At 38.9% G+C, this 24,874-nt stretch overlaps 1 protein-coding gene across 2 annotated transcripts; it reads right to left on the bottom strand.

Moving 5' to 3' along the window:
- Positions 1-7,598: 7,598 nt before the first annotated feature.
- RRP9 (ribosomal RNA processing 9, U3 small nucleolar RNA binding protein) lies at positions 7,599-24,824 on the bottom strand. Of its 2 annotated transcripts, XM_058168723.1 has the most exons (15): positions 24,593-24,824; positions 24,017-24,099; positions 23,589-23,689; positions 20,709-20,776; positions 19,224-19,265; positions 16,886-17,012; positions 15,262-15,386; positions 14,354-14,446; positions 13,621-13,721; positions 12,772-12,906; positions 11,527-11,589; positions 11,294-11,439; positions 9,834-9,913; positions 8,861-8,934; positions 7,599-7,785 (listed from the first exon to the last, which is right to left on the bottom strand). In XM_058168723.1, the coding sequence occupies exons 1-15, from the start codon at positions 24,677-24,679 to the stop codon at positions 7,680-7,682; spliced, it is 1,431 nt and encodes a 476-aa protein (XP_058024706.1). In that variant the 5' UTR covers positions 24,680-24,824; the 3' UTR covers positions 7,599-7,679. The 2 variants fall into 2 exon arrangements, 1 of the variants encoding a protein (XP_058024706.1); XR_009153400.1 differs by lacking the exon at positions 7,599-7,785 and having other exon boundaries at positions 8,877-8,934; positions 11,294-11,434.
- Between the last annotated feature and the right edge of the window lie 50 nt (positions 24,825-24,874).

Raw genomic sequence — 24,874 nt, 5'->3', positions numbered from 1 at the left:
ATCTTTCTTTCTGTTAGACTTCAAATTATGAAGAAACCAAGGAAAATTTGGTACAGTGCAAGAGGTGGAAGAGAATCTTATATTTAAAAACCTGGAGATTCATGTGTCTTAATTGCATTGAACCAAATTGTTATATTCTTCAGTTTGTTTTACAAACTTAGCACTCGGTGAGAGCTTTCTTTGATGAACAAACTTATGACATAATCTACGAAGGAAAGTAAATGCAGAAATGGAATTTTAATACACAGAGCTGGTCAAAACTAGGAAGAAAAGCACTGAAATTGTGTTGTTTTAATAACAATACAGAAGATGCACACTGAAATCTTCTTTGATGGTTGGGTAATATTGTTGGCAATAATAGCGGAATAAGCAAAGGACTAGTTGTATAGACCAATAAAAAGGTGCCTGAAAACTTCCATGATGATTCAGGACTGTAGACATTGATTCAGAGGGGATCCTAATCTCCAGACCGTCCTCAGTTGTATGAAGAGGAAGAAGACCTTGATCTTGTTACTTGAATTATACAGTAGTTAAATATTGAGAGTTACAGTGCCAATATAAGCCCAATAGTTTCTTTTTGTCCTAATGATTCACAGAAATTCAGTTATGGGAAAACGTAGGATCTTAAGCAAGCAAGAGTTTATCCAAGCTACTTAGTGAGAGAAAAACAATGGACAAAATGCCACTACATCCAGATGGGGAAAAAAGGAGAACATTCTTCTATCATGGAAAATATTTCTTCTGCTTGCCTTCGATGCTAATGTTTCACAAAAACTGTTGGCTGCCCTCTGGGCTGTTGCTACTCCACAGCTATCGGCTAAAGTTCTTTGCTCTTAGAACTACTGTAGGATGGCAATCATTTCTGTTGGTTTCTAAAGGGATGCACAGAACTTCTGGTATCTAAAGGAAGAGGCAACAAGTTATAAAGGAACTTTAGTACTTGCTTTGGGCCAGATCTGGAAAAAAAAGTCAAACTTCTGTTTCGGAAGACTCTTGAACCTTTGTCTACATGTAGCCTGATCCTGGCAACAGCTCTATTATAGCACAATTATTTCTTCTTTTCAGCTACCAGTGTTGCCAGTGAGCTAAATTAGTTAATAGCACATTTTTTTTTCTCCATGGAAAAGCCTGCCCAGCCTCCATCTGTCTTCTATGCTTTCTTCATTCTATCCCTGCTCGTAGAGTTGCCTTTTCAAATCTGTCAGATGCATCAAGGGACAATATTATGCGAGTAGTGAGAAACTGGGTGCTCCAGTTAGTGTCACTCTTTGGAGGATCTGCCAGTATCTATCATTCTTAAGCACCAAAATGCTTCCTTGAAAGAGCAACTGGGCCACCAAACATCATCACAAACTCTTCCTAACTGTAAGGGGGGGAAAGATTCATCTCTAAAAAGATTCCATTCATCGTCTCTGGGCAAATTTATCTACTTTAGAAATGCTGCTGAAGGGTTTGAAGGGAAACCCTTTACGTCTAAGTATATACGGTGCTGAATATTTTGGTGCAAACCACTTCATCAGTTACAATTTACGCCAAGAACCATCTGTGACTGGCTGTTGAGTTAGCCTAGTATGTTAGACTAAAAATATCTTTTGCTAATTTATGCCTTGGTGTTTTGTACAAAGCCAATTGATTAGACAGTTCTGTTAAACATAGTTGGTATCTTTGTGCAAGCATAGCTGTGATTTCTTCTAAGCTGCTATGACTGGCTGTACAGTTGGTTAATGGACGCATTTTATACCATACTGCCTATGAGGGGCACTAAAACCTTCATCACGGCTTGTGAAACTCTAAAACTCACTGTCAACAACAGGAAAAGCTTCAGGCTATTCCAAACTTGGGGGTTGAGGCAAACCGTCTTCAACCAACTTTCATTGAGGCCAGCACAAAGGAAAGAGCAGTTGTTTATAAGTGGGATGTTGGTGTGGGTGAGAGAGAAAAAGAAGCCTTTGTTCAGGCAGCTGTTTACAGGGAAGAAATCTCAACTGTAAAAAATGGGGTGTGGCCGGCTGCTGACGGTCTTCAGTACTTCAGGCAAAATTACAATGCAAATGAAATTCTTTACTAGATGTCACATGGAAGACTTTCATAAACTTTCCAGAGTGGAAAAAGATTGTATGGTTAGCAGCTGGAGCAAGATTTAAATATTTCTTGCACAATCTATAGAGATCTAGCACTCATGCTAGAGTAAAAGGGATAACTTTAATTTGTGGCTTTTCTGAGAACGCTTGGGAATGTGTCAACCCCAGGTGAAATCACAATGGCAGTACTATTTCCTACATTTCTTTGGGCAAGGGTGAATTGGAGGCTTCTGCCCCCATATGGTTTTGATTTGGGCTTCTTTAATAAGATTTAAAGAATTAAATATCACAATGCTTGCTCTGTTTTCAGATATTTACTCTCATCCTAAAGTAACACAAAGGAAGAAGCTATTTCTCACTTTGTGTGCTTTGGTAGTTTTATTACACACCTCTGTTAGTTCTGATGCTCGACAATCATTTGGGATGGAGCTTATGTTTGTGAAAGGTTTGAACATCCATTTCCTGGCAGCTGAAGAAAATGAATTCTCGTATTTCTCTATCTCACTAAACAAAATGCTATTATGTCAGTATGTTCTTAAATTTGTTCAGGACAAGAGTAAAGTGTAACAAAGGAATGTGGAAGGAATTTGAAGACTTAGCCACAAGGGAAGCTAACATAAATGTCAAAAGCACAACTTTACTTCTCTAAAGCAATTCTATTTATAAAACCACCGTACTTATTGTATACCACAAGGCTACTAGAACCAGTAGCAATTATTAATGTAAGCCTTATTCATGGTCTGGAATGAGCAGTTCTCCCTGCAGCTCACAGGTGGAGTGAGATAGGGAGGTAGAACTACCTCACAACCAGGAAGACTAACTTTTCCAATATCATTTTAAAAAGCTCGTATTTTGAATTTTAAAGTGATTCAAAAACTGAACTATATTTTCCATTTCTCAAATGTTCCCCATGTGAACTGCCTGTGGGGCATGGCCCCAAAAATGATAAAAACAGCTTCTTGGGTATCTAAAAGTATTTTTAGGTTGGAATATTTTTCAGCGTTATCAATGTCAGTGTTTGAACTTGGCAATACAGGTATGATGAATTATCATTGTTAGGACTTGGGTGTAAAATAATATGATTTCAATGCCTTATTTTTCTTTGATCAGCTACACAGATAGTATGCCAATACTAGATTTCCTCTGCAAGTAAATGATGCTGGGAAGCATTTCTACTGTCACAAGGATCTACTTCACCTGCCAGTCAGTGACAGCAACATGGCTGAACTTTGTTAGGTGCTCCTCAGCATGATGTAATGCAAGCAGACATTTCCCCCTCTTTGAAAAAATGGGGATGTCAACTTTGGAAGCCATACTAGGCTGAAGGCTTCCACACGCTGCCACTTTCTCCGGTGTGGGAAAGTAGGAGAGAGGGGTGAGGGTACAAGGGGCTATTAGACATAACAACATTCTTCCTGCCGGTCAAGGTCAGGCTGGGCTCGCATCTGGAGGAGTGGCCAGAGTGATGCTTCGACATGGGACGGTTGAGGACTGGAGCATGTGACCGGCAGAGGGGTCATGAGGGTGGAGATTTTGGAGTTTGTATTACTGAGTGGATGAAAACCAAAATTGGGGATTCAGGTTCTTCCCTCAGTAATACAAACTCCAAACTGTTGTTATGTCTAATAGCCCGTTGTACCCTCACCCCCCTCTCCTACTTTTCCACACCGGAGAAAGTGGCAGCATATAGTAGGGCTTCCAAAGCTAACAGAGGTTGCCAAGGGTGCTCCATTAATACCTTAGGATTGCTACTTGGGTACTCTTCTTTCTGATTCAGTGGAGGTGTGTCAGGATTGTCTTCTTCAGCTGGAGCCAAACTGTTCAGGCAACTCCAGAGTCACTGAAACAAGCAAGGGGGAAGAAGTATAATTCTGGATATATGGTTCTCTTTTATAGGACTCTGTTCTGGAGCAGGAGCAGAATCAGTGGAATAAACTGCAAAGAAAGTAGGTTCAGGCTAAATACTGGGAGGAATTGCCTGATGTTGCAACCTTTAGCCAATGGAACAGTCTGCCTAATGAAGTGATGAATTATCTTTTACTGAAGATGAAACCCACTTCATGGTCATCTGTCAGAGTAGGGCGTTCTGTCCTGAGCAGAGTCGGACTAAGCAACATCTGAGGTTCCTTTCAACCAGACCATTCTGTAATATCAATCCACTTGCAAGAAACATTAGCAGTTGTTACAGAAGGAATATAACTGCGCTTTATAGAATCAACTCTTCTACAACTGGGTACTTCCGTTGTTTCTCAATGGAGGAAAACTTTTCCCTTAGCCTGATCTCTAACCAATCATATTAAAACTATTGATTGGAAGTAGAGGCCTCTATGATTTGAAAGAAAAAGAACATCCTTAGGTCAGTAGTTTCTTGAGTGATTAATTCATCTGGGGAAAATTGATACTCAAGAATCTAAAGGAAAGTTTCATTTGAGTCATAATCTGTAGAGCAGTTTAGCGGTGTTGCTATTACTAATGATTGGCACCTTCCTTCTTGCCCTTTTAAAGTTGAGTCTCTTGCATAATGCAGCTTGGCTCAAAAGGACTAGATGGACATGCCCATGTTGGTTTATTAGCTTGCCCTTGCTTTCTTTTGCGATATTGTCTCCATTTCTCAATCTCGTCTATGGCTCTGGTATCCTGATTCTCTCCCAACCAAAAACTAACCCGGTCTGAAACAGCTTAACTTTTTCAAGAACAGCCAAGTTCGGCTAAGTGTTGTAGGTGCTGTGATTGTGAACTTGTGTCTTTAATGGTAAGCCAAAATATCCATGATTATAATGAAGGACGGCCTAAAAATTACTAAATTAAGTGAACATTTTTCATATTTCAACATGCTACAAAAAAACATGTTTCCTGGATTTGAGAAATACCATATTCCTGATAAACACATATGAAAAAAGGCAATACAATCAAACCAAGATGACATAGAAACCTGAATGGAAAATTCTAAATCTAGTAATTGGAATAGCTACTCCAACTGTGACATTTACCTGCAAACCTGACAAGATAAACCCGCCAGCCTGGGGGAAGAAAATGGCTGTTAATGTCCCTTAGCTTCATAGCATGATTCAACTAGTTATTATAATCTGAAGGATAAGGCCTGTAGTTTTAGTAAATAGAGAAAGTAGAATAGCTTTAACTCTGTACTGCAAATCTGTTTGGAAGTTTCAGAACTTAGCTGAAGGACTCCTACTTTTCCATCACTTATAATTCTCTATTTCAGCTGAACACTACTATGTATTCAGTAAAAGAGAGTAAAATGTGCGAGAAAACCCCTAAGCTGCTAAAACATCAATGACAGCCAGGGTAAAGTCTGTTCCTGCTGCAATATAGTTGTATTATTACTAGGTATAGGTAAAATGTGAATTTAGGTATTTTGCAATTTTTACCTGAAAGGTTCCAGATTGGGGTGGTTGAACCATCATAAGGGACAACTTGTTGAAATCAACCCTTGACCTAGATATCAACTGATTACCTTCAGCCAAACCTGGTCTCTGAGTTTAATTTGCAAGATAGTTATCGACTATAAAAAATGGAGCAGGGCACCTAGGATATATCTCCCTTGTGGAAGATAGTTAAAGTAAACATTTCTGATAAAATATACAAGTCTGAAACTATGCCATTCAAACCAATCCCTTCTGCACTTTATCAAATTTTAATTTTTCCCTTCCACAAGGGAGATACTGGATATCCTGGGTGCCCTATATAAATATTTTTATATTCATAATCATCTTGCAAATTAAACTCGGACTAAGATTGGCTCAGGGTAACCAACTGATATCTAGGTCATGGGTTGATTTCAACCAACGCTCCCTGATAGTTCAAGTACGGCTCAACCTCCCCAATTTGATATGCGGGACTATACTCACAATTATCCACACCATCCGGGCCAATATAGCCTCGCTAAAGATGGGAAATGCAGTCAACACATCTGTATGGGACCAATAATTATAGGGACGTTTTCGCCAAAGTTAGAATTTTTTGCAGAAGATGGGAACGATAGGAATGAAAAAGTGCTCCTGTACAAAACAAAAAAGAATGTAAGTATTATCTAAATTTTAAAAAGTATTATTGTGATGCATATTGTTTTAAAAAAACCAGAATTTAAAGTAGACTTTTTGTGATCCAGTTTGTGATTTTTTTGTAATTTATGTAAATAAAGTGCTTTTTTATTACTGGTCATGAATCATGAGAAGTTCTTATACAGGTTTACCAGACTTACAGCAAAAGGAGGACATGACTTCCTTTTTGCCCCCATGTCTACTCGCCAAAAGTCATAGTCTTAAAATCAAATATTAGCCAAGCATCTCCTTACCAAGTGGGACAGTTTACAAGCTCATTGCTTTGTGACCTTAATCACAAATTGTTTAGTACCCTATCTGGTCCCTTGCCTGCTGCCTGAAATTGACAAAACGGTAATTAGTTACAGCATCAAAGTTTTTGCTTCCTAACTAGCTCTAGCACATTGCTGAGACTGAAAACCGGTCTTTCTCTTTTGTTGTTTATTGTATTTAAAACATTCATGTAGCCACCCATCTTATACTGAACTCTAGGTGGCTACCAATCAACAATTAAAACTTCAACAAGAAAACAATTATTAAAACTGTAAACTTTAAAAACCTGGCACCAAATTTAAGCTTCCACATGCAGACCATTGTTAAATCTTCTCATCCACTTTACCCTATCTCAGCACTTTGGGCGAGATAAGACCATTGGCCTAGATATCAACTTAAGCCAGGGTTGAAGTGCTTTCCTAGAGGCCTGCTGAAGGAGCCAAACCAAGAGGAAGGGCTTTGGTGCCAGATTTTTAATGTTTATGATTTTAATAGATATATGTATTACTGTACTATTGACATTGTTTTAATTATTGATTGGGAGCTTCTCTGAGTTCGATATAAGACAGGAAGCTATATAAATGCTTTAAATAAAACAATAAAAAAAAGACTGATTCTAATACTGGAAAAAGTAATTTCATATACATGTAGGCCTAAGTACATTTTTGGGGGCACTTTTCACTGTAATTATTGTTGAAGGCACTAAAAAAGTTAAAACAGTGTGTCCTCCGCTCTCCCCCGCCCCCAACTTTGTGTTCTTCTTTCTAATCATCCATGGCAGTCATCAAGCACATTTTTCTTATTTCAGGGTTATACTTCAGGGCTGAAGGAAACATAAGTAAGTTCTAGTGAACAATTTTTTTCTTCTAATAAAATGCATATAATTGTATTGTTAACTTCCAAGTAGAGAATATGGAGATCATAAAGCACTATGTATTGCCAGGGTAGATTTGAATTGCCAAAGATTACAGAGCTTGAAATAGATGTTTTACCAGACTCCAGGACTGAAAAGTCTTGACACTATACAGAATGGCTGAGGTAACACAAAATGCTAATCCAAGACCAAGGAAGCCATTTTATGATTTAACACAAAATGTTTCAGTTTCCAGAAGAGAAACTGAAGATTAGTGTGATTGATCCATACAGTGAAATAAAAATGAAAGAAATCAAAATGACCTCTAAGTTCTAGAAACACAAGATAGCTTTAATATATAATATAGAAGATAATTCATGAAATGTGAACAAGATTTGCAGAAAGAAAGCATTAGGAGCCTTCAGATGATTTCTGTGAATTGCCTGCTGTGGTCTTCTTTAGTGGAATAATGCAAATACTATTCTTGGCTTCTTTAATCCTCCACCAACGACCCAACCTGAAATACAACCCAGAAAAAATAAATATCTGCTTGTGAAACATTCTGTTGGTCGGCTTGAATAGGAAATCTACAAAAGGGCTGAAGGAAACATTTCACCATTCATATATGCTATAAAACCCCAAAAAATTACAATAGGATAAACAATAAGACACTGACAAGGCTGGAATTAAACAATTAATACAAGGACAGTTCTTTCTTCCATGTGGTTTCACAGCTGGGTTTTATATTTCAATCCCCAAATCTGGAGAAGGCAGTCAATTTCACACCTCTTATTGTTCTCTATTCTGAATAAAAGCTCATTGTTTTGTTTTGATCATTGCAACAAAAAACCCCAGGGTTACCTACAATTTGGTATTAATGCATGAGAGAGCTACTCTTATGATTAGCTAAGGCAGGGTACTAAAGTAAAGGAAGTAACCTCTCTGCCCTGCCCAAATTTCTCCCTGTTTGTAGCAAATTTTTTGCTACAAACATAAATCCTTATTTGGGAGTTCATCAGCATTTGCTACATAATCACCTGCCGGTGACACTTTCAGGAATAATTTTTATTAAAAGAATTTTTAGATGAGCCCAAATCTGAATCTATGTGTCAGGCCTGGAAACCATACTAGACTTTAGGGTTCCAGACGCTGCCACATTTTTCCCCTGAGGGGAAGGAGGGGGGTTGAGGGGTATGGTAACATTCTTCAAGCGGTCAAGGTCGGATGGTGTTCACATCTGCAGGAGGAGTGGCGGGAAGATATTCGGGGGAGAATATCTGGGAGAACGTGGGACCATGTGATCAGCAAAGGGGTTAGGGGGGTGGGATTCTTGGGGTTTGTATAACTGGGAAAAGAATCCGGAAGTTCAGTTTTGGAATTTCACTCATTGTGTGCCAGTTTCCTTAGAACTCTGAAAGACAATGGCTTCTGAGGTTTTTTTATGCAGAAGAGGTTTTTCTGGAACCTTGACACTATGTTTTCAAAATACCTTGCGGGAACAGACTAGGACACTTTTTAACAGTATGTTTAACCTTGATAGAGGATGTGTAAAGGTTGTTTGCCAATGTGAATTGAATTCATGTTGCACATACCTGTGTTCCTGTCCGACTCCAGCAACTAGGAAGTTTCCAGAATTTGCAAATTTCAAACTATTAACAAAACCAACCTGGGGAAAAAAATGAGTTTTTTTTAATGTGGTAATTGTTTTTTCCCCTGCTGTGCTGCTTGGGAAGTTTGGAAGTCCTATTATATGTATAGGGGCCTACACTGGAGGAAGCCTGGTTTCTGCCATTTCTGTCACATTAAATGTTAATCTTTAAGTCTTTGACCTCTACTTGGATAGTGACAGAAAGAGATTTTTCACTTTACAAAAGCATAAGGAATCATAAGGCATAAGGATCCATAACATGAATCCCAGTTATGAGTTTCTGGAAATTTGAAAAAGGGGTCCACATGAAGGTTAAAGATGAGCAAACTTTTCATCTGAGTTACAGCAATGAAGGCCTCCTGCTCCACATCCCATTCGCTAGATGCTGGGAAGCTCCTTTTCCAGCTGAAGAGCACAGTCTGCAGCAACCTGCTACTTACAGGCAACCGCCACTAAAGGGCTGCAGGTGATCTGTAGACACCTATTTTCTGTATCAGGCTAAGTGCTCCTGACTGCCCAAAAGGAAGCCTTGGGGTCTAACTATTGGGTTAGGCTGCAATATGGATTAGCTTCCATACGTTACTGAGGAAAAACTCATTTATACACTCAACTAATCATTAAAAGTAGATTCCTGTAACATTCAAAACATTTCATCTACACTGTGTAACCTTGGATTCCTTAGGAAGATCCCTGGAACAGTTAAACCTGTGATAGAAGGGGAAGAAGCTGAGAGGAAAGTGTAACTAAAACTAACAAGGCAACTCCAGCATAGAGTTCCCAGGTTCACTCCCCCTGCAACAACTCCACAGTGTTATTTCCTCTTGCTCCACTTGTTTCTTAAACTGGTTTAATATGAATCTCAAGCTAGAAAAGTTTAAATTGGAAGTTAAGCCCATGGCTCAAAGCAGCTTCCTCACCAAGGGAATCTCAAAGAGGAACTCCAACTTCCGAAATCCTTCTCCACATTTCCACAATTTCACACTGGCATTGTGGGAACCTGTCAAAAGCAGAGCATATAATATTTTTAAAATGTCCACATTAAGTTTAAAAAGTCTAGTTCAGTGACACTTCCCTATTTCTTCAAGTGATGCTCTTGAAGAACCTACAGCTAGAAATTAATGGCTAAACCTCAATCTAACTTTTATCCTTCCAAATTTAAGACTTTATTGTAACTGTTGCTGTTATTTTCTTACCCCATTGAACATACAATAAGCATGAGGAACTTTAGTATACTGTATACCATATACAAATAAACGGCACATAATTCTAAAGTCTAGCAGCTATCTATTATTCTAGCTAAAAAGCAAGTAGTCTGGTGCTTATTAGCCATAATAGAATAGAATTACATGCTCTTTATTTATACTAGGAACATTCATGTAATCTACACTACTAAGATTTCCTTTCTGATCATCACTCTAGCCTTGGACCACACTTCTATGAACTGAGAATGGCTCAGGCCAAAACCATATTTTTAATGTATTTATTTTATTTTATTATTTTATTACCTCCCATGTATTTAATCATTTCTCTTTCTGATAGTTTAAGAATTATAAGACAGAAGTAAATTTTGGAGGCAATCTTGTGACTACTGTCATGGCTATGGGAAGTGCAAGAATATCTGGTTCTCAGTCTGTGCTTCTGTGACCTTTTTAATAGGAATAACCAACTGACCCAAATTTATAAATCCAAACATTTATCTAAAACCATTGTTATCCTCTGACATCAAGACCAAGACATCAGAGCCCTGATGGTGCAGCAGTTAAAATGCAGTATTGCAAGGCTAACTCTGCTCACAGCCTGGAGTTCAATCCTGACGGACTTTAGGTTGACTCAGTCTTCCATCCTTCAGAGGTCAGTAAAAGGAGGACCCTGATTGTTGGATGCAATATGCTGACTCTGTCAACTGAGAGTGCTGTAAAGGACTACGGAATGGTATGTAAGTCTAAGTGCTATTGCTATCAGAACTCCAAAAAAAATGGGACCCAAAACAGAGATTCGGGATGTTAGAAACCAGAATGTTTCTAACCAGAGACACATCCCGGCAAAACCTGAAACAGCAAAGTCAGAGCAGTGAACGCCTCTGAGTATCATTTATAAGTATCTTGGAATGTCCTTGATTGATTGCTGGGAATCAGAAGATTGTTTAAAAAAATATGGTGACAGGACAATCATGTATATATCTACTTAGAAGTAAGCTCCACCATAAATAATAGGATACACTTCAAAGTACTTATATATATGATTTTTCCTAGAACTGTATAAAGGATTTTAAGCTGAATTGCTGCACTGGTTGTTTATTAATGTCAAGAAAAAGAGCCTTATCCGGTTTCCTAGCCCCAAAGGCAACAGGAAAAGGAAGAAAAATATCTCTTGTCACCTGTAGCTACGAGGTCACTGTTTAGCAAACCAGCAACTGAAGAGATCCAAAATGGCTGTTCCAGCCCCTGCGTGCCATGAAAACCGTGGGCACGCTTCACTACTGTTAGTGGTTTCTTTTTGGAGAGACCCCAGAGGGCAACTGACCTTGGAAACAAAATCACAATCATTACATATCACGTGGGAATCACTTGGTTTTATTTTTAATGAGTTACAGTTTCAAAGTATACTCACCCATCATCTGCACCAGACACCATATGCTCTTCATTGATGAGCTGGATGCAGTCAATCGAACCCCTAATGGGAAAAACAAAACCATACTTACAGCTAATAAATCAGCAATGCAAATACTCCAGGCTCCTAGTAATCAATCTACCCTGTATGCTTCACAGCATATTTTTTTATAATGAAAAACACTCAACTTTTTAACTACATATTGTACAAAAGGTGAAAAATGTAAGATCTCTCAAGCATTCCCTAGGTAGAAAGATCTTCCTATTAAGGAAATAAAGCATTTGAATAACATCCATTCAACCAAGAAAAATAATCTTCAACTAGGAAATCTATAGCATTCTGTAACCTCTAGAGCCCTCCATGACTATATTACAAAACACTGTGCTCCTTTAACAAAAACTAACTAATAAACAAGCCGCAAATATTGGACATGACTGTGCATACTTTAAAAATTATTCAGAAGAGGTTCTTCAGCACATATGCTGAAGCTTTCACACAAGCCTGAAAAACGCTTCAGCTGCTTTAAAGAGTTGCACTTCTAAATTTTCATTTAAAAAAAAATACACAGTGCTGGAAAAGTTTTAGAAAGTGAATTTCTCACTTGCAAAAAGTGGACCTGTCACCATTTCATGAGTTACATTTTTTTTGCGCTGCAAAATATAAAGGTTATCTTTCACCAGAGTCGCCATTTCATGTACTAAAAGTGATTCACATTTGCATAACAGGTCAAAAATCACATGGATCGGAGAAACTGTGAGGCTCTTTGTTGGGAAAGGTTCAGCTCAAAAACAGTGCTTTCCTCACCATGCCATTTCCTCTTCTAGTTCTAGTACCCTGCTTCATCTCACTTCAGATCAGATCTCACCTCATTCTTACAATTCCCTCAACCTTCTCAAATAGTTTGGATGAAGACATAAAATGACTGCAACATGAAGTTATAGATCCACCCAGTTCCAAGAGAGGATTAAAAAGTAGTTCTTTAAAAGATCTAAAAATTATTTGATCAAATTATTTTTTAAAAGATCTAAAGATATTTTGATCAAATAAATTAGAACTACAACTGACCACAGCCTAATTTCAAAAAAAGCATTCATCAGTGCATTTAGTTTTGATGATAACAGAGATGCAACAAAGCACAGTGTGGTAGCTGATTATTCTTCTGTAATATGCTGCATATAGGTTTCTCTTTCTGAAACAATACACTTTGTAAAAGAAGCTTGAATAGGCAATGATTCTCATACTTACTGGTGTCCATAAAACACAAGTTGGGACTCCTCAGCGATTTTCCAGATTCTGACAGTGCCATCTCTCCCTCCTGATGTGACACAGCACTCCCGGCTCAGGCTATCCAGGCCTGTGATCACATCTTGATGACCAAACCTTGGGAGAAAAGAGAATGAGATACAATTATGGCCTGTCTATTATGTTTGAGAATCCAGTATTTCAGTTGGGTATATTGCAAGCTATGTAGGCGCTTACATATTCAGCAAATCCTGGCTTTCTGAATGGCCACGTCAATAAAGGGGGAAATGGAGTTTGTTTCTTTTAAAAGCTTTGTTAACAATAACATACAAGCTCCCTCATTTATCGCTGCTTCATACCAATGAGGACCTAGAGATGCATGTCACGATGACCTTGGCCATCTTTCTCCAAGGTGATCACCTCGAGTTCCATTGGGACAGCAACTCCAAAAATCCCCATACTGTTTAGAGCAGTGTTTCTCAGAAACATTAAATTGCGTGGACTTCAACTCCCAGAATTCATTTACCCAGATTGCTGGCTAGCAGAATTATAGCAGAGTTGAAATCCATATATCTTAAAGTTACTAAGATTGAGAAACACTGGGCTAGAGATTCTGAAATCTGAAAGGCCAGTTTGGGGAAACTCTAGCCTGGAGCAATGTTACTACCGTGTTAGGGTACGAGTTGATAAAGAGTTCCTCTGTAAAAATGAATCACCATATCAATGTATTAATGATACATTAATTCTGCCTCCTGTTGTCTCTGATCTTCATAGAATGTAGTTTTCATAGATCAGAAACATGCTATGTGCATATCACTAATTCTGCATGTATATGGAAAAACTGTTCCTTACAAGGTTTCAACATATGCATTCTCTGCCACGTTCCATACTTTGACTGAGCGGTCATGGGAGGCGCTGTACAACTGGTGAGTGCCTTTGCGGAAAGATAGGCCCTGAAAGGAAGAAAGCGTGAAGAGAGGAAGAGATGGAATGAGATGAGCCCAAGGGCAGGCAGAATTAATCTTTGATTTCTTTACCGCATCCAATCTAATTGTCCCAGAGGGAAATGTGGATTTCTCTATTAGAGAGTGAACAACACATACAAAGTACACATGGAATAACCACCATGTACATTTGTTTAATAAAACAAGATTAAAAAATATTTTTGTTACACCATACCCATTATACTTTAAGCAGAGATTTTCATGTTTGCATGGGGGGGGGGATGGTAGAGGAGAGGGGATGCAAATTTTTGCATAGATACATTTAATATCGATTTCCCATATTTTAAAAATATTCTTTTTATTTTGCTTTCCTGTGATACAGACAATTTACAAAAGAACAAAATTGTTAAAAAATATTACTGTAGAAAAATCTATGCAAAAAGGATTCAAATCATTTTAACTGATGGTTGATTGAAGAGCGCAAGTTGTTTCTACAAATCATTTTCCAGATTGTTGTAAAAACATTTCAACTGTTAAATTCTTTTTGAAAGATGTAGTAGTAGCATCCATAAATACATTCCCCTATATGGGAATGAACTTTATCTACAAATACGAATACCTCTAGAGTTTGGGTCACTTACCGATACAGTATCACGATGGCCTGTGAACTTATAGAGGTGTTTGCAGGTTGCAGCTTCCCAGATCATAATGAGTTTGTTCCTGTCACCTGTGGCCTAGAAGCGACACAGAAAGACCCTGCTCAGTTCTCTCCTATCACATTACACACACATTCTGTGTAATGGGTCTACTGTTATAGAAACCTTCTGGACGGACTTATTTTAATGCCTTAAAGTTTTCCTTACAATAACATAACTCAAACACCTCATTCTTTAACTGCCTTTTGGTTTTTTGAGAAAGGGAGTCCAGCTGGAATAAAGGAATAGAATTGCCTGGCGCAAAAATGGGAGATTGAATGTCTATGTGAATAGAGGTGTCTATTATATCCATTGATTAGATTCAGGGAAATTTCCTCAAGATACACAGATCTCACAGATCCACAGCATTGAACAGGGTGGATGTATAACTTATATCAAAAGTTAGTTGATATAGGACAGGGGTGTCAAACTGATTCGCCCCGTGGGGTGCTTAAATCTGGCCCGCAGGACCAGCCTGGAAATAGCAACGGACTGGCCCGCTGATAAGCCCCTCCACACACCCTATTTTGGCTGGCAAAGTGCTGCAGGAGGCTTATGTCCTGTCTCTCCCCACCCCCAGGCCAACCTGTGGAGGAGAACTACAGTGCTGATCTCGCCCTCGAAGAAATCTAGCTTGACACCCCGGAGGTTGGGGTGTCGGAGGATCTACTGAACAGTTTCAAGAACTATGAAGAAGAATCTCTCTACTGTACTAAAAGATCACTAACCATCACAAAAAGTATCGTTTTTGTAACACAGAGGAGAAAACAAACTTCAGAAATCTCTACTAACACTGCTAGAACTGTGTGGAGTTGCTTTCTTTTCCTCAGCATAGCAGAAGAAAAGATTCATACCAGGAATTTGCCATCAGACGAGATAGCCATTGAGATGACGTGTGCGGTATGTCCAACATGGCTGCCCTCTGCCCCCTTTTTCCCTCTGTGTATCACATGGAGCTTCTTTCCAGTCTCAACATCCCCTGCAGCATAAAGATGCTCAAATCAGGGTTAGGGTTAAGGTTAGGGTTTCAAACATTACAATTCTTTTTCTGACACTTTAAAGTAAGCAAGCTAGAGCATTGAAATTTATTTTAGTAAAATCCATAATTTGAGAAAAAAATAATCTTCCATCATGCTTCAACTGCCTCCAAAACACGAATAAGTGACTCAGGAACTGCACTTCATTCACTGCAAATATACTAACGTACAAAAAAGGACTCAAATATGTTAAGTATGGTGTTAGTAAGATCCTGCTCACTCTCCAGACCCATATTCATTTATTAATAATTATTCCTGCCAATTCCACCTTCCCGGTAACTTTTGCTGAATGCTGCTGTTCACCATACCAAAATCTACTAAATAATTAAATTTTACAAGTGATTCAAGTGGAGACCAATCTAATTATTTCATAAGAAGAAGCCAACCTATCTCCAATATCTCATAAACCAGCTGGCTTGATGCCATGCTCTGCAATCTACACCCCAAGAGATGACTCAATTTTCAGGAGTTTCCAGAAGAGCAGAACATTTAGGGGCAAACCTAACTTCCAAAGGGAAGCTGTTCAATAAAGTGCTTCTATTGAGAAGCAGCCTGAGTCACACTTGTCTCCCCCCGCTCCCCGCCCCAATTATTACTCTCATTATTATTACTGGGGAAGTGGCACATCCCTCTCACAGTGGCATAAACCACTTTCTTTAACCAGATTTATCACCCAGAAGAGGCAAGAGTCTCACACCCGGTGTATGGCCCTCATCTTTTCACACACTCTGTCCACTTATTCAAGATCTACAAGATGAAGACATTCTTAAAAAATGGGTCAAGAATTTTCCAAAATTACCTACGAGCTATCCCATCTCTATAGTACAAATTGTAGGAGATTTCTTCAACCTTGGCCTCAAAGAACAATGCAAACTTATTTGCAGCAGGCCACTGATAACTCCCACCTTCCCCTATCTTGGCATGGAAGAACAATGCCAACTTATATGCAGACACAACAGAGACTGACAAATAAATCCTCTGCTGAAAGATAAAAGTTCTAAAATGTTTTACTCTGTAGAGTGTTTATTTATGCTGGGTGTATAAACAAACACTCTACAGTATACACTCTATAAATAAAGAAACCCCAAATTTCTATACACTGGTTAATATTAAAAGATTGATTACAAGAATATGTTCAAAAATATCAAAATAGCTTGGTAATACATCAATGGAAAGGAGCATATTAAGAATAATGTAGCTATAAAAAATATGCTGGTTACAATTCTTGGCCATCAGCATTTAGTTGACACTCCGTTACTCCAATAGTGATCTAGTCAGTTCAGGCAATGAAAATTTGATCCTTTGAACCTGCCATCATTATAGAAAAAATTCATAATGTTTATAGGGTTATAAAAATATAAATTTATATAAGTTTAGAATACTTTCTTTCATGCCCATTCTTTCTTGTAGTTTATCGTCTTTTACAGAAAATAAGACTTACATTTGATGATCGAACAGTCTTTGGATGCAGAGAAAATGTATTTGTCATCTGGTGAAATGACTAGGCAGGTGATGGGCAATTGGTGACCTCGTAGTATCTTGATGTCAGATATGTCTGGAAGCTGCAACTATTCAGAGAATACCAGTTACATCAGCATTCTGAACCACGAATACAAATGAAAAAAATTGCAGCATACCAACTTGTTCAGTGCTGAGATACCACTGAAGTTTATGGCACAGTGTTAACTGGAATCTGATTGCCTGGCTTTCAACAACTATCTGTCACCATAGAAGTAGGATCTATTTAATTGGTCTGTCCCAGGTGGTTAACAGATTCTGTCAGCTTTCTGAGGGCGCTGGGGTTGCTGACGCATAGTTCAACAGAGGCCTTAATCACAACCTCAGTCTTGAATTAGACTTGCATCTGGCAGCCTTTCCTTGTTTGTGAATCCCTGGGAGCCCTCATTTTCAGAGGAACTCTGGAAGATAAAATAGTAGAAGGGATGCCTGGAGTATTGCTGGAGGACAAAGAGAGAATTTAGCCAATGTGTATAAAAATGTCTAAGTCTCTAAAGATAAAGGTAAAGGTTCCCCTCGCACATATGTGCTAGTTGTTCCCGACTCTAGGAGGCAGTGCTCATCTCTGTTTCAAAGCCAAAGAGCCAGCGCTGTCTGAAGATGTCTCCGTGGTCATGTGGCCGGCATGACTAAATGCCAAAGGCACACAGAACACTGTTACCTTCCCACCAAAGGTGGTCCCGATTTTTTCTACTTGCATTTTTTACGTGCTTTCGAAATGCTAGGTTGGCAGAAGCTGGGACAAATAACGGGAGTTCACCCCATTACGTGGCACTAGGGATTTAAACTGCTGAACTGCCGACCTTTCGATCGACAAGCTAAGCATCCTTGCCACTGCGTCCCCGACTGTCTAAGTCTCTAGGATCACTTATATATTAGATCCATGAACGTCTTCAGGCCAAAAAAATGTGATGGGTCAAGGCAGAATTCAGGAAGGTGAATTCTGAACAGCAATTTCTCCTGTTTCAGGAAGGTGGCACCTCCTGCACTGAAGAAGGTAGGCCTGTCCCCTCCTCACAAAACCATTGCTGCCTACTGTGCTATTGAATAATTTTTGTCTACACTTTAATGTTTTTCTCTTTGGGTTGTGAGAAAAATATTGAAGTATAGTTTAAGAGGAAATGGGTTATCTCAACTTGCTTCAGTCTGGTATCCGAACTGGATACTGCAGTGAGATGGCATTGATCTGAGGATGAACTCTGATGGGATCAGAATAGTAATGGTGCATCCGATAATGGTGCATCCGATCTGCTGCTTCTTTATCTCTCTGTGGCCTTTGCTATTATAAATCATGATATCCTTCCAGACTAGCTCGGGATAGGTGTGAGAACGGGGGCATAATACTGCAGTGGTTTTCACTCCTCTTGAGGAGATTCCAGTTGGTGTTAGTGAGGGAGAGAGGTTCAATCTTCTTTTGCAGGGTTCCTCAGGACTTTCTCTCCATTCATATTTAATATATACATAAAACTATTAGGTGAGCCTATCCACCAGCACAAGGTTAGATTTCAACTGTATACCTCTGAAAATTATTCAGAAATTGCAATTGATGTGCTGGGGTGGGTAGTTTCAGGCACACCATGGTATGCCTCACTTTTTTGGATACAATATGTCACTATTCTGCAGTGGCTTCTAGGAAATTATGCAGGCAATTCAAGATGTTGGTTATCACCTAAAGGTTTTCATGGCAAAATGCCAGATTATCTGTAGAACCACCTCTCTTCTGTTATTTCACGCTGTCCCATAGGCATCTGTGTCCCTTGTATTACACAATGTCACCTGTTGTGCTCCTCCTATATTGTGGCTCATGTTTTGTACAATGGCATAACCTTCAAGATCTAGATTGCTTTTACCTTGCCAGGCATTCAAGACTTGGCAGGCACTGAAGATTTGCCATGGCGTTGAAGACTCAGGGCTTGTCCCAAGGAATTAGATGAGCTTATCTTTAAAAAAATTACTACATAAGTGTACGAATGGCCTCAGGCACAATGTGTTTTAGGGTTTGTTTGTTTTTTGCTTTTGTTTGTGGCTGCTAATTCAATGTTAACTGCTCAGAGTTGGGTGTAAGAATAAATGTTTTAAATAATTCTGTCTAATTATAGAATTTTATAATTCTATAAAAAATAGCAAAATCCTGCAATAATCTCAAATAATAAAAGGCTCTGTAAACTGATGTGTTGGCACTCATATCACATGTAGTTTGAGGGAAAGAGTAATAGGTGCTTTGAAATTCTGCATAATTGTGGGGAAAAGTTTCTACTTACACTGTTGGCAATTTGTCTCTGCAATTTTCCTTTCTGTTCAAGCTATGGGGGACAAATAACATAGAATTAGATTGACTCTTCCTACTTCACAAAATATATAAATTAGGAAAAAGTATGTGGCTCTCATTTTTATACCCACATATAGCTAAATATTAAATTGGATTAATTTCCTTTTTTAAGATGACCTTAAATTATTCTATATGGGTCACAATCTCCTTTCAGTTTTGACAAAAGAATCAATGAGTAAATGGCAAATTTCTGAGATCTCACGTTTAAGAACTTCAACTCATAGTTCTACCAAACTGACACTGAGAGTATCAGACTTATTATTACCTTATTGGCTTATGACTGAAAGGAAGCAAGGCAGGAACTGGTTTCCAAGGATTAAGTGGGAAAAACCCATAAACAGTCACTTCTTCAAAACTACTTAGCTTTTTTCAGCCTGAATTTTTTTCAGAAGGAGTACAAATTGTGGTTGTGGATATAAAAATAAATTACACTACATTATCAGATTACAAATGCATACTTGGTTGGAAAAAATGATAAAGCAGCATATAAACTTGAAACCAGAGACATTTTTGTTGGGTATCCTACCGGAAAAATATGATAAAAGGACTATATATCTGGTTTTACATATACTAACTGCAGCCGGAATTGTATTTGCACAGCAATGGAAAAATGATGAAAGTCCATCAGATGAGAATGCAATTAAGAAAATACTAGAATGCGCAGAAATGGATAGATTAATGCTTACTATTAAGAATAAAGAAGAAACTGAATATTTTTTTACATGAGACGTATTTTATTAATGGCTAGACAATAGAAACAGAAGTTAGAAAGGAGGAGACATAAAAAGAGGAAATATTAAAGTGGAGAATGGTTAAAGAAGATGTTAAGTATTATTATTATATTATATTATCAATATTATTGTGATGAATACTATAACAAATATGTGTCTTATGACTGCTTAAAAACAACTGTACCCAGATCACAGTTTGATGTATAAATAAAATAAACAAAATGCTAAAAAAATGCCAGAGAAGTCACTATACTTCTGAATTTTAAGAATGGATGCTTAATTCACAAGAGGAAGGAAACTTTCTGCATGTCACTTCTTAGACTGTACAATTTCCCTGTCAAACCATTGACTTTATGTCTAAACGCTCTCATACTCTTTTTGCCATTTAAAACTGGACCATAGGATTAATAATTTGAAAAACACACGCATGCTTGTTTTTCAAATTATTAATCTCTTTCTCTATGTAGGAGAGTGAGTGTTATTTATAAAAGCAATACCTACACTCCACTAGAATTGAGCCTTGCAAGGCCTGAAGCATGGGAAGCAATGTATTCCACTATTTTCCAGTGAGAAGATACCATTTACCTTCATGAGGAAGGTGGAGCTATTTAAGCTTTCTAATGCCCAATTCAGGATAGGTAGAGGCACCAAATTCTTTCCAGTCAACTACCTCAAGTCCTACTCACCACATCTTCCTTTAATCGGCCAGCAACCAGGTCTTTCTCAAAAGCCTCTTGTTCAGCCTTTTCTTCTTCTGCCAGAGACAAAAATTAAAGACATAGCTATGTTTACTTAATCAAAGAATCCAATCTGAATAAAATTTCAAATTATGAAGATCCTTCAGTAAAACAAATGCTCAGAACCAATCAGTTACCCAGTAGGGTAAGATTTTTTCGCCCCAAAGTATTTGGTATTTCCAATAAGTTAAATTATCTTCTAAAGCAGTGGAGAAATTGATTTAAAAAACACGTCTTAAAATTTCCCAGTTCATAAATTTTGGGGAACTTTTGTGATTTCTATGGCTTCTTTACACAAGAGTATTTTTTAAAAAAAAATCTCCCCACTTCTCAAGATGAATTCCCAGTCATCTTTTTTGGGACTGAACTTTTAAAAAAGTTGTAAAGTTAAATAAGCAAATAAAAGTTCACAACAGGTTAAGTAACTTATATAATTAATGTACTGTTAATTATATATAGGGAAACCACAGACTTCAACTTAACCTTGGGAAAACTGAGTGGCTTCGGGTCTTGGGACCAACAGGATTTGACAATTAACCATCTTTAGTTCCGGATGGGTGACATTGCCCCAGACAAACCCAATGTACCATTTGGAAATCCTTTTGGACTCAAAACTCCTGCTCAAATCATAGATAGGTTGTGTCGTGTCCCACTCCTCCGCTGACGGCCGGGTCAGGGAAATCCGAATCAGGCTTGCCTCTGCAGCTCTGCCCAAAGTCCTAGCAAAGTCCTCAGAGCAGGCAGGAGACCAGTAAGTGACTTCAGTAAGATAAGTTCGACTTTGCCTGATTCAGAGACTGCCAGAAAGCAGATCCTTTATATAGGCCATGGGGTGTGGCTCCATGACTCAGCACTCATTAAGGCCTGCCCCTCCCTTCCTTCTGTTGCCTCCGCCTATCCAATCTTCTGATGTGAGGGTCACTCCAATCAGCTATTGTTGGAAGTAAACTTTCCTCAGGCTCACATGCTGTGGAGGAGGGGGAGGGGTCTAGCTGCTCCGTTTGCCTGGGCATGGAGCCAGGGCTGGGGCCGGGGGATGCTCCCTGCTCTGCAGCCTGCTTGGGCATGGAGCCAGGGCTGGGACCGGGAGGTGCCCCCTCCTCTGCAGCTTGTCTGGGCATGGAGCCAGAACTGGGGCCGGGAGGCATACATTCCTCCGTGTTCGGGAGCAGATAAGCAGACCCCGGCTGCGGTGAGAGCGGACAAGACACAACAGGTTGGCTTTTGTACAATTTCAGGTTGTATCCCAGTTGTATCTATTTCTGGACCAGGAGGCCCAATGCTCAGTCACTCATGCCCTAATAAGAGTTGGCAGGATTTTGGAAGTCTTCTAGTCCAACACCTTGCTCAAGCCATTTCAGAAAAGTGTCTGTCCAGTCTCTTCTTAAAAGCCATCTGTGATGGAGCAGCCACAACTTTTGAAGGCAAGCCATACCACTAGTTAATTGTTAGTTCTCCTTAGTTTTAATTTGCTTCTCTCCTTGACTAGTTTCCATCCATTGTTTCTTTTCTTGCCTTCTGGTGCTATGGAGAATAGCTTGACTCCCTCTTTTTTGTGGCAGTCCCACAAATATTGGAACATTGCTATCATATCACCCCTAAACTTTCTTTTCACTACACTTGCCATACCCAATTCCTGTAACTGTTCTTCATATGTTTTAGTCTCCAGGCTCCTAATCATCTTTGCTGCTCTTCTCTGTGCTTTTTCCAGAGTCTCAACATCTTTTTTACAATGTGGTGACCAAAACTGGATGCAGAATTCCAGATATGGTTTTACTAAAGTTTTATAAAGCAATACTAATATTTCATGCAATCTTGATTCTATTGTTCTCTTTATGGAACCTAGGATTGCACTGGCTTTTTTGGCTGCTGCCACATACTGTTGGCTCATATTTAAGTGATTGTCCACTAGGACTCTGAGATCCCTCTCAGTTACTGCTTTTGAGCCAGGTTTCACATAAACTGTACCTGTACATTTGTTTTTTCTTGCCTAAGTGTAAAATCTTGCTTTTCTCTACACTGAATTTCATTTTTTTGGATAGGGCCCAGCGATCTATATGAATCTTGAGCCTATCATCTGGGGTGTTGGCTATTCCTGCCAGCTTAGTGTTGTCTACAAATCTGATGAGTACTCCTTCTATTCCCTCATCTAAAACATTTACCTACAATAGTCTATTAAGGGTGTGGCGTTGTACAGCATCTAGAAGCTTCATCTGGTATAAAATGCAGAAGCATGGGCAGCTATGCACACATCTACAGCAGTGCAAGTTACAATTCTGCTCTGTAAACTGCATTGGCTACCAGTTTGTGTCAAGGTGCAGCCCTACATGGCATGGGGCTGCGGTATTTGAGGGACCACCTCAACCAAATCACACCTATCCATCCCATCAGAAAGGGCATGTGGTAGGTGCAAAGTCATCTGATCTGATGGGACCCAGGAGGAGAGCCGTGCCCCCCCACTTTTGAACAGCCTCTCCTCGGAGGGTAAGATTAGCTGTGATCCACCTGGCCTTCTGCAGATATAGCTTTGCTACCTGATCTGAGGATGTTGGTGGAGAACTTGCTAATAAGTTGCACAATTAGGAAAATGAATGATGTTGATTATGTTTTTAATAGTTTTTTTTTAATGTTTTTATTTTTGGGGTTATTTTTTCTTGAATTTTTTTTTTTAATTTTATAAACTGCCCAAAGTCATGATACCGAGATGGGAGGCTATATAAATTTAACAGATTTAACAGATAGACAGAGAGAAAGACTAGTTTCATTTCATATATTAAAATTTTTAATCTGATTAACAGTCCAGTTAAATTAAATCTAGCTTCTCCTTACCTTGTTGGCGAAGCTGCTCCAAATATAATTTTGCTAATCTCAGTTTCTTCTCTTGTGGCGTCTCTTCAATTTCTTCTTCTGCTTCATTTTTATTTTCTGAGCTACAGATGAAAAAGAAACAATTTACACAGAAATACTTTATATCACACAACAATTATCCATCAACAAGAGACAATTCCCTCAAAGAAAATCCTTCAGTCCTTTGTTCTAATTTTATGCAAATTTGCTGTACCTTATTCAATGTTACATGGAATTCCTAAAGTACAGACCTTTGGGGCCATTGGGTGATGCCACAAAGAACTGTATTTCAGGAATCCTATCACTTGCACCATCTCCAAGAAAATTCCTGGGCAAGTTCCTAAATTTTATGACATGAGCTTCCTAATTAGAGAAAAAAAAATACCAAGACAACTTTAGCATATCCTTACACATCTGGTTCAGAATCACTAGAGATCTCTTCATTCAACTTGGAGCCAGCTTTCTGCCAAACTTTTTCTTCGCCAGCAGGGACCTGGGAAATAAAAAAAAAAACTTACTTTAAATCAAAACTGATTAAAAGATGCCTTCACTCAGTTACTGAAAAGATGGAGGAAGCAAGAATAAGCAGGCTCAAATATGTCCATTTTGATTAATACAATCCTCATCATTAGCAGAGCATAAGCAACAGAAGTTGATGCATTTGCTAATCATTCTATATATATATTATGCACGGTTTATTTTCACCACTCATCGCATACAGTAACCACCTGAACTTCAAATTTGTCCAAACTACTTCATAATTCAGCCCTGGTATTTTCATTCTAGCCTCTTTTTTTTAAACCATCAAGCATGCACTACACTTTCTGACATTCATTCGTTTCTTAGTAACAGGATTACTAGTTTCTTTTCTGGAAGTTCTGTTACAACTCTTGTTGCTTTCACTGCTTTCCTTTTCTACCACGACCGCTTCGCTCCCCTTCATTTGGTCGCCTAGCTGCCTTCCCTCCCATTTTCCCTGCACTCACCTTTCGCTTCTTTCGCCCAGCCGCCGCGGCCGAAGCAAAAGCGCCTCGCTGCCTTTGCTGTCTTTTTTTCGGACCTGGGGCCGCCATGCCGCTTCGGATTCTCCGGCGAATGCTTCCCTACACGTGGCTCCCGGAGCCAACCTCCGGCGCTTTCCCATTGGACAAAACCGTTTCCGGCCTTCCCCATTGGCTGCCATTCTTCCGAAAAGGCCTTCTGTCTCTTCCCTCTCGTTGGTTCAAAGGAATGGAGCTTGTTCAGCCCCGTTACTACTTCCGAGGCGG

Source organism: Ahaetulla prasina, chromosome 2 (assembly GCF_028640845.1).
Source record: "Ahaetulla prasina isolate Xishuangbanna chromosome 2, ASM2864084v1, whole genome shotgun sequence".
Lineage (NCBI taxonomy): Eukaryota > Metazoa > Chordata > Lepidosauria > Squamata > Colubridae > Ahaetulla > Ahaetulla prasina.
This window is presented reverse-complemented; position numbering and strand designations above follow the sequence as displayed.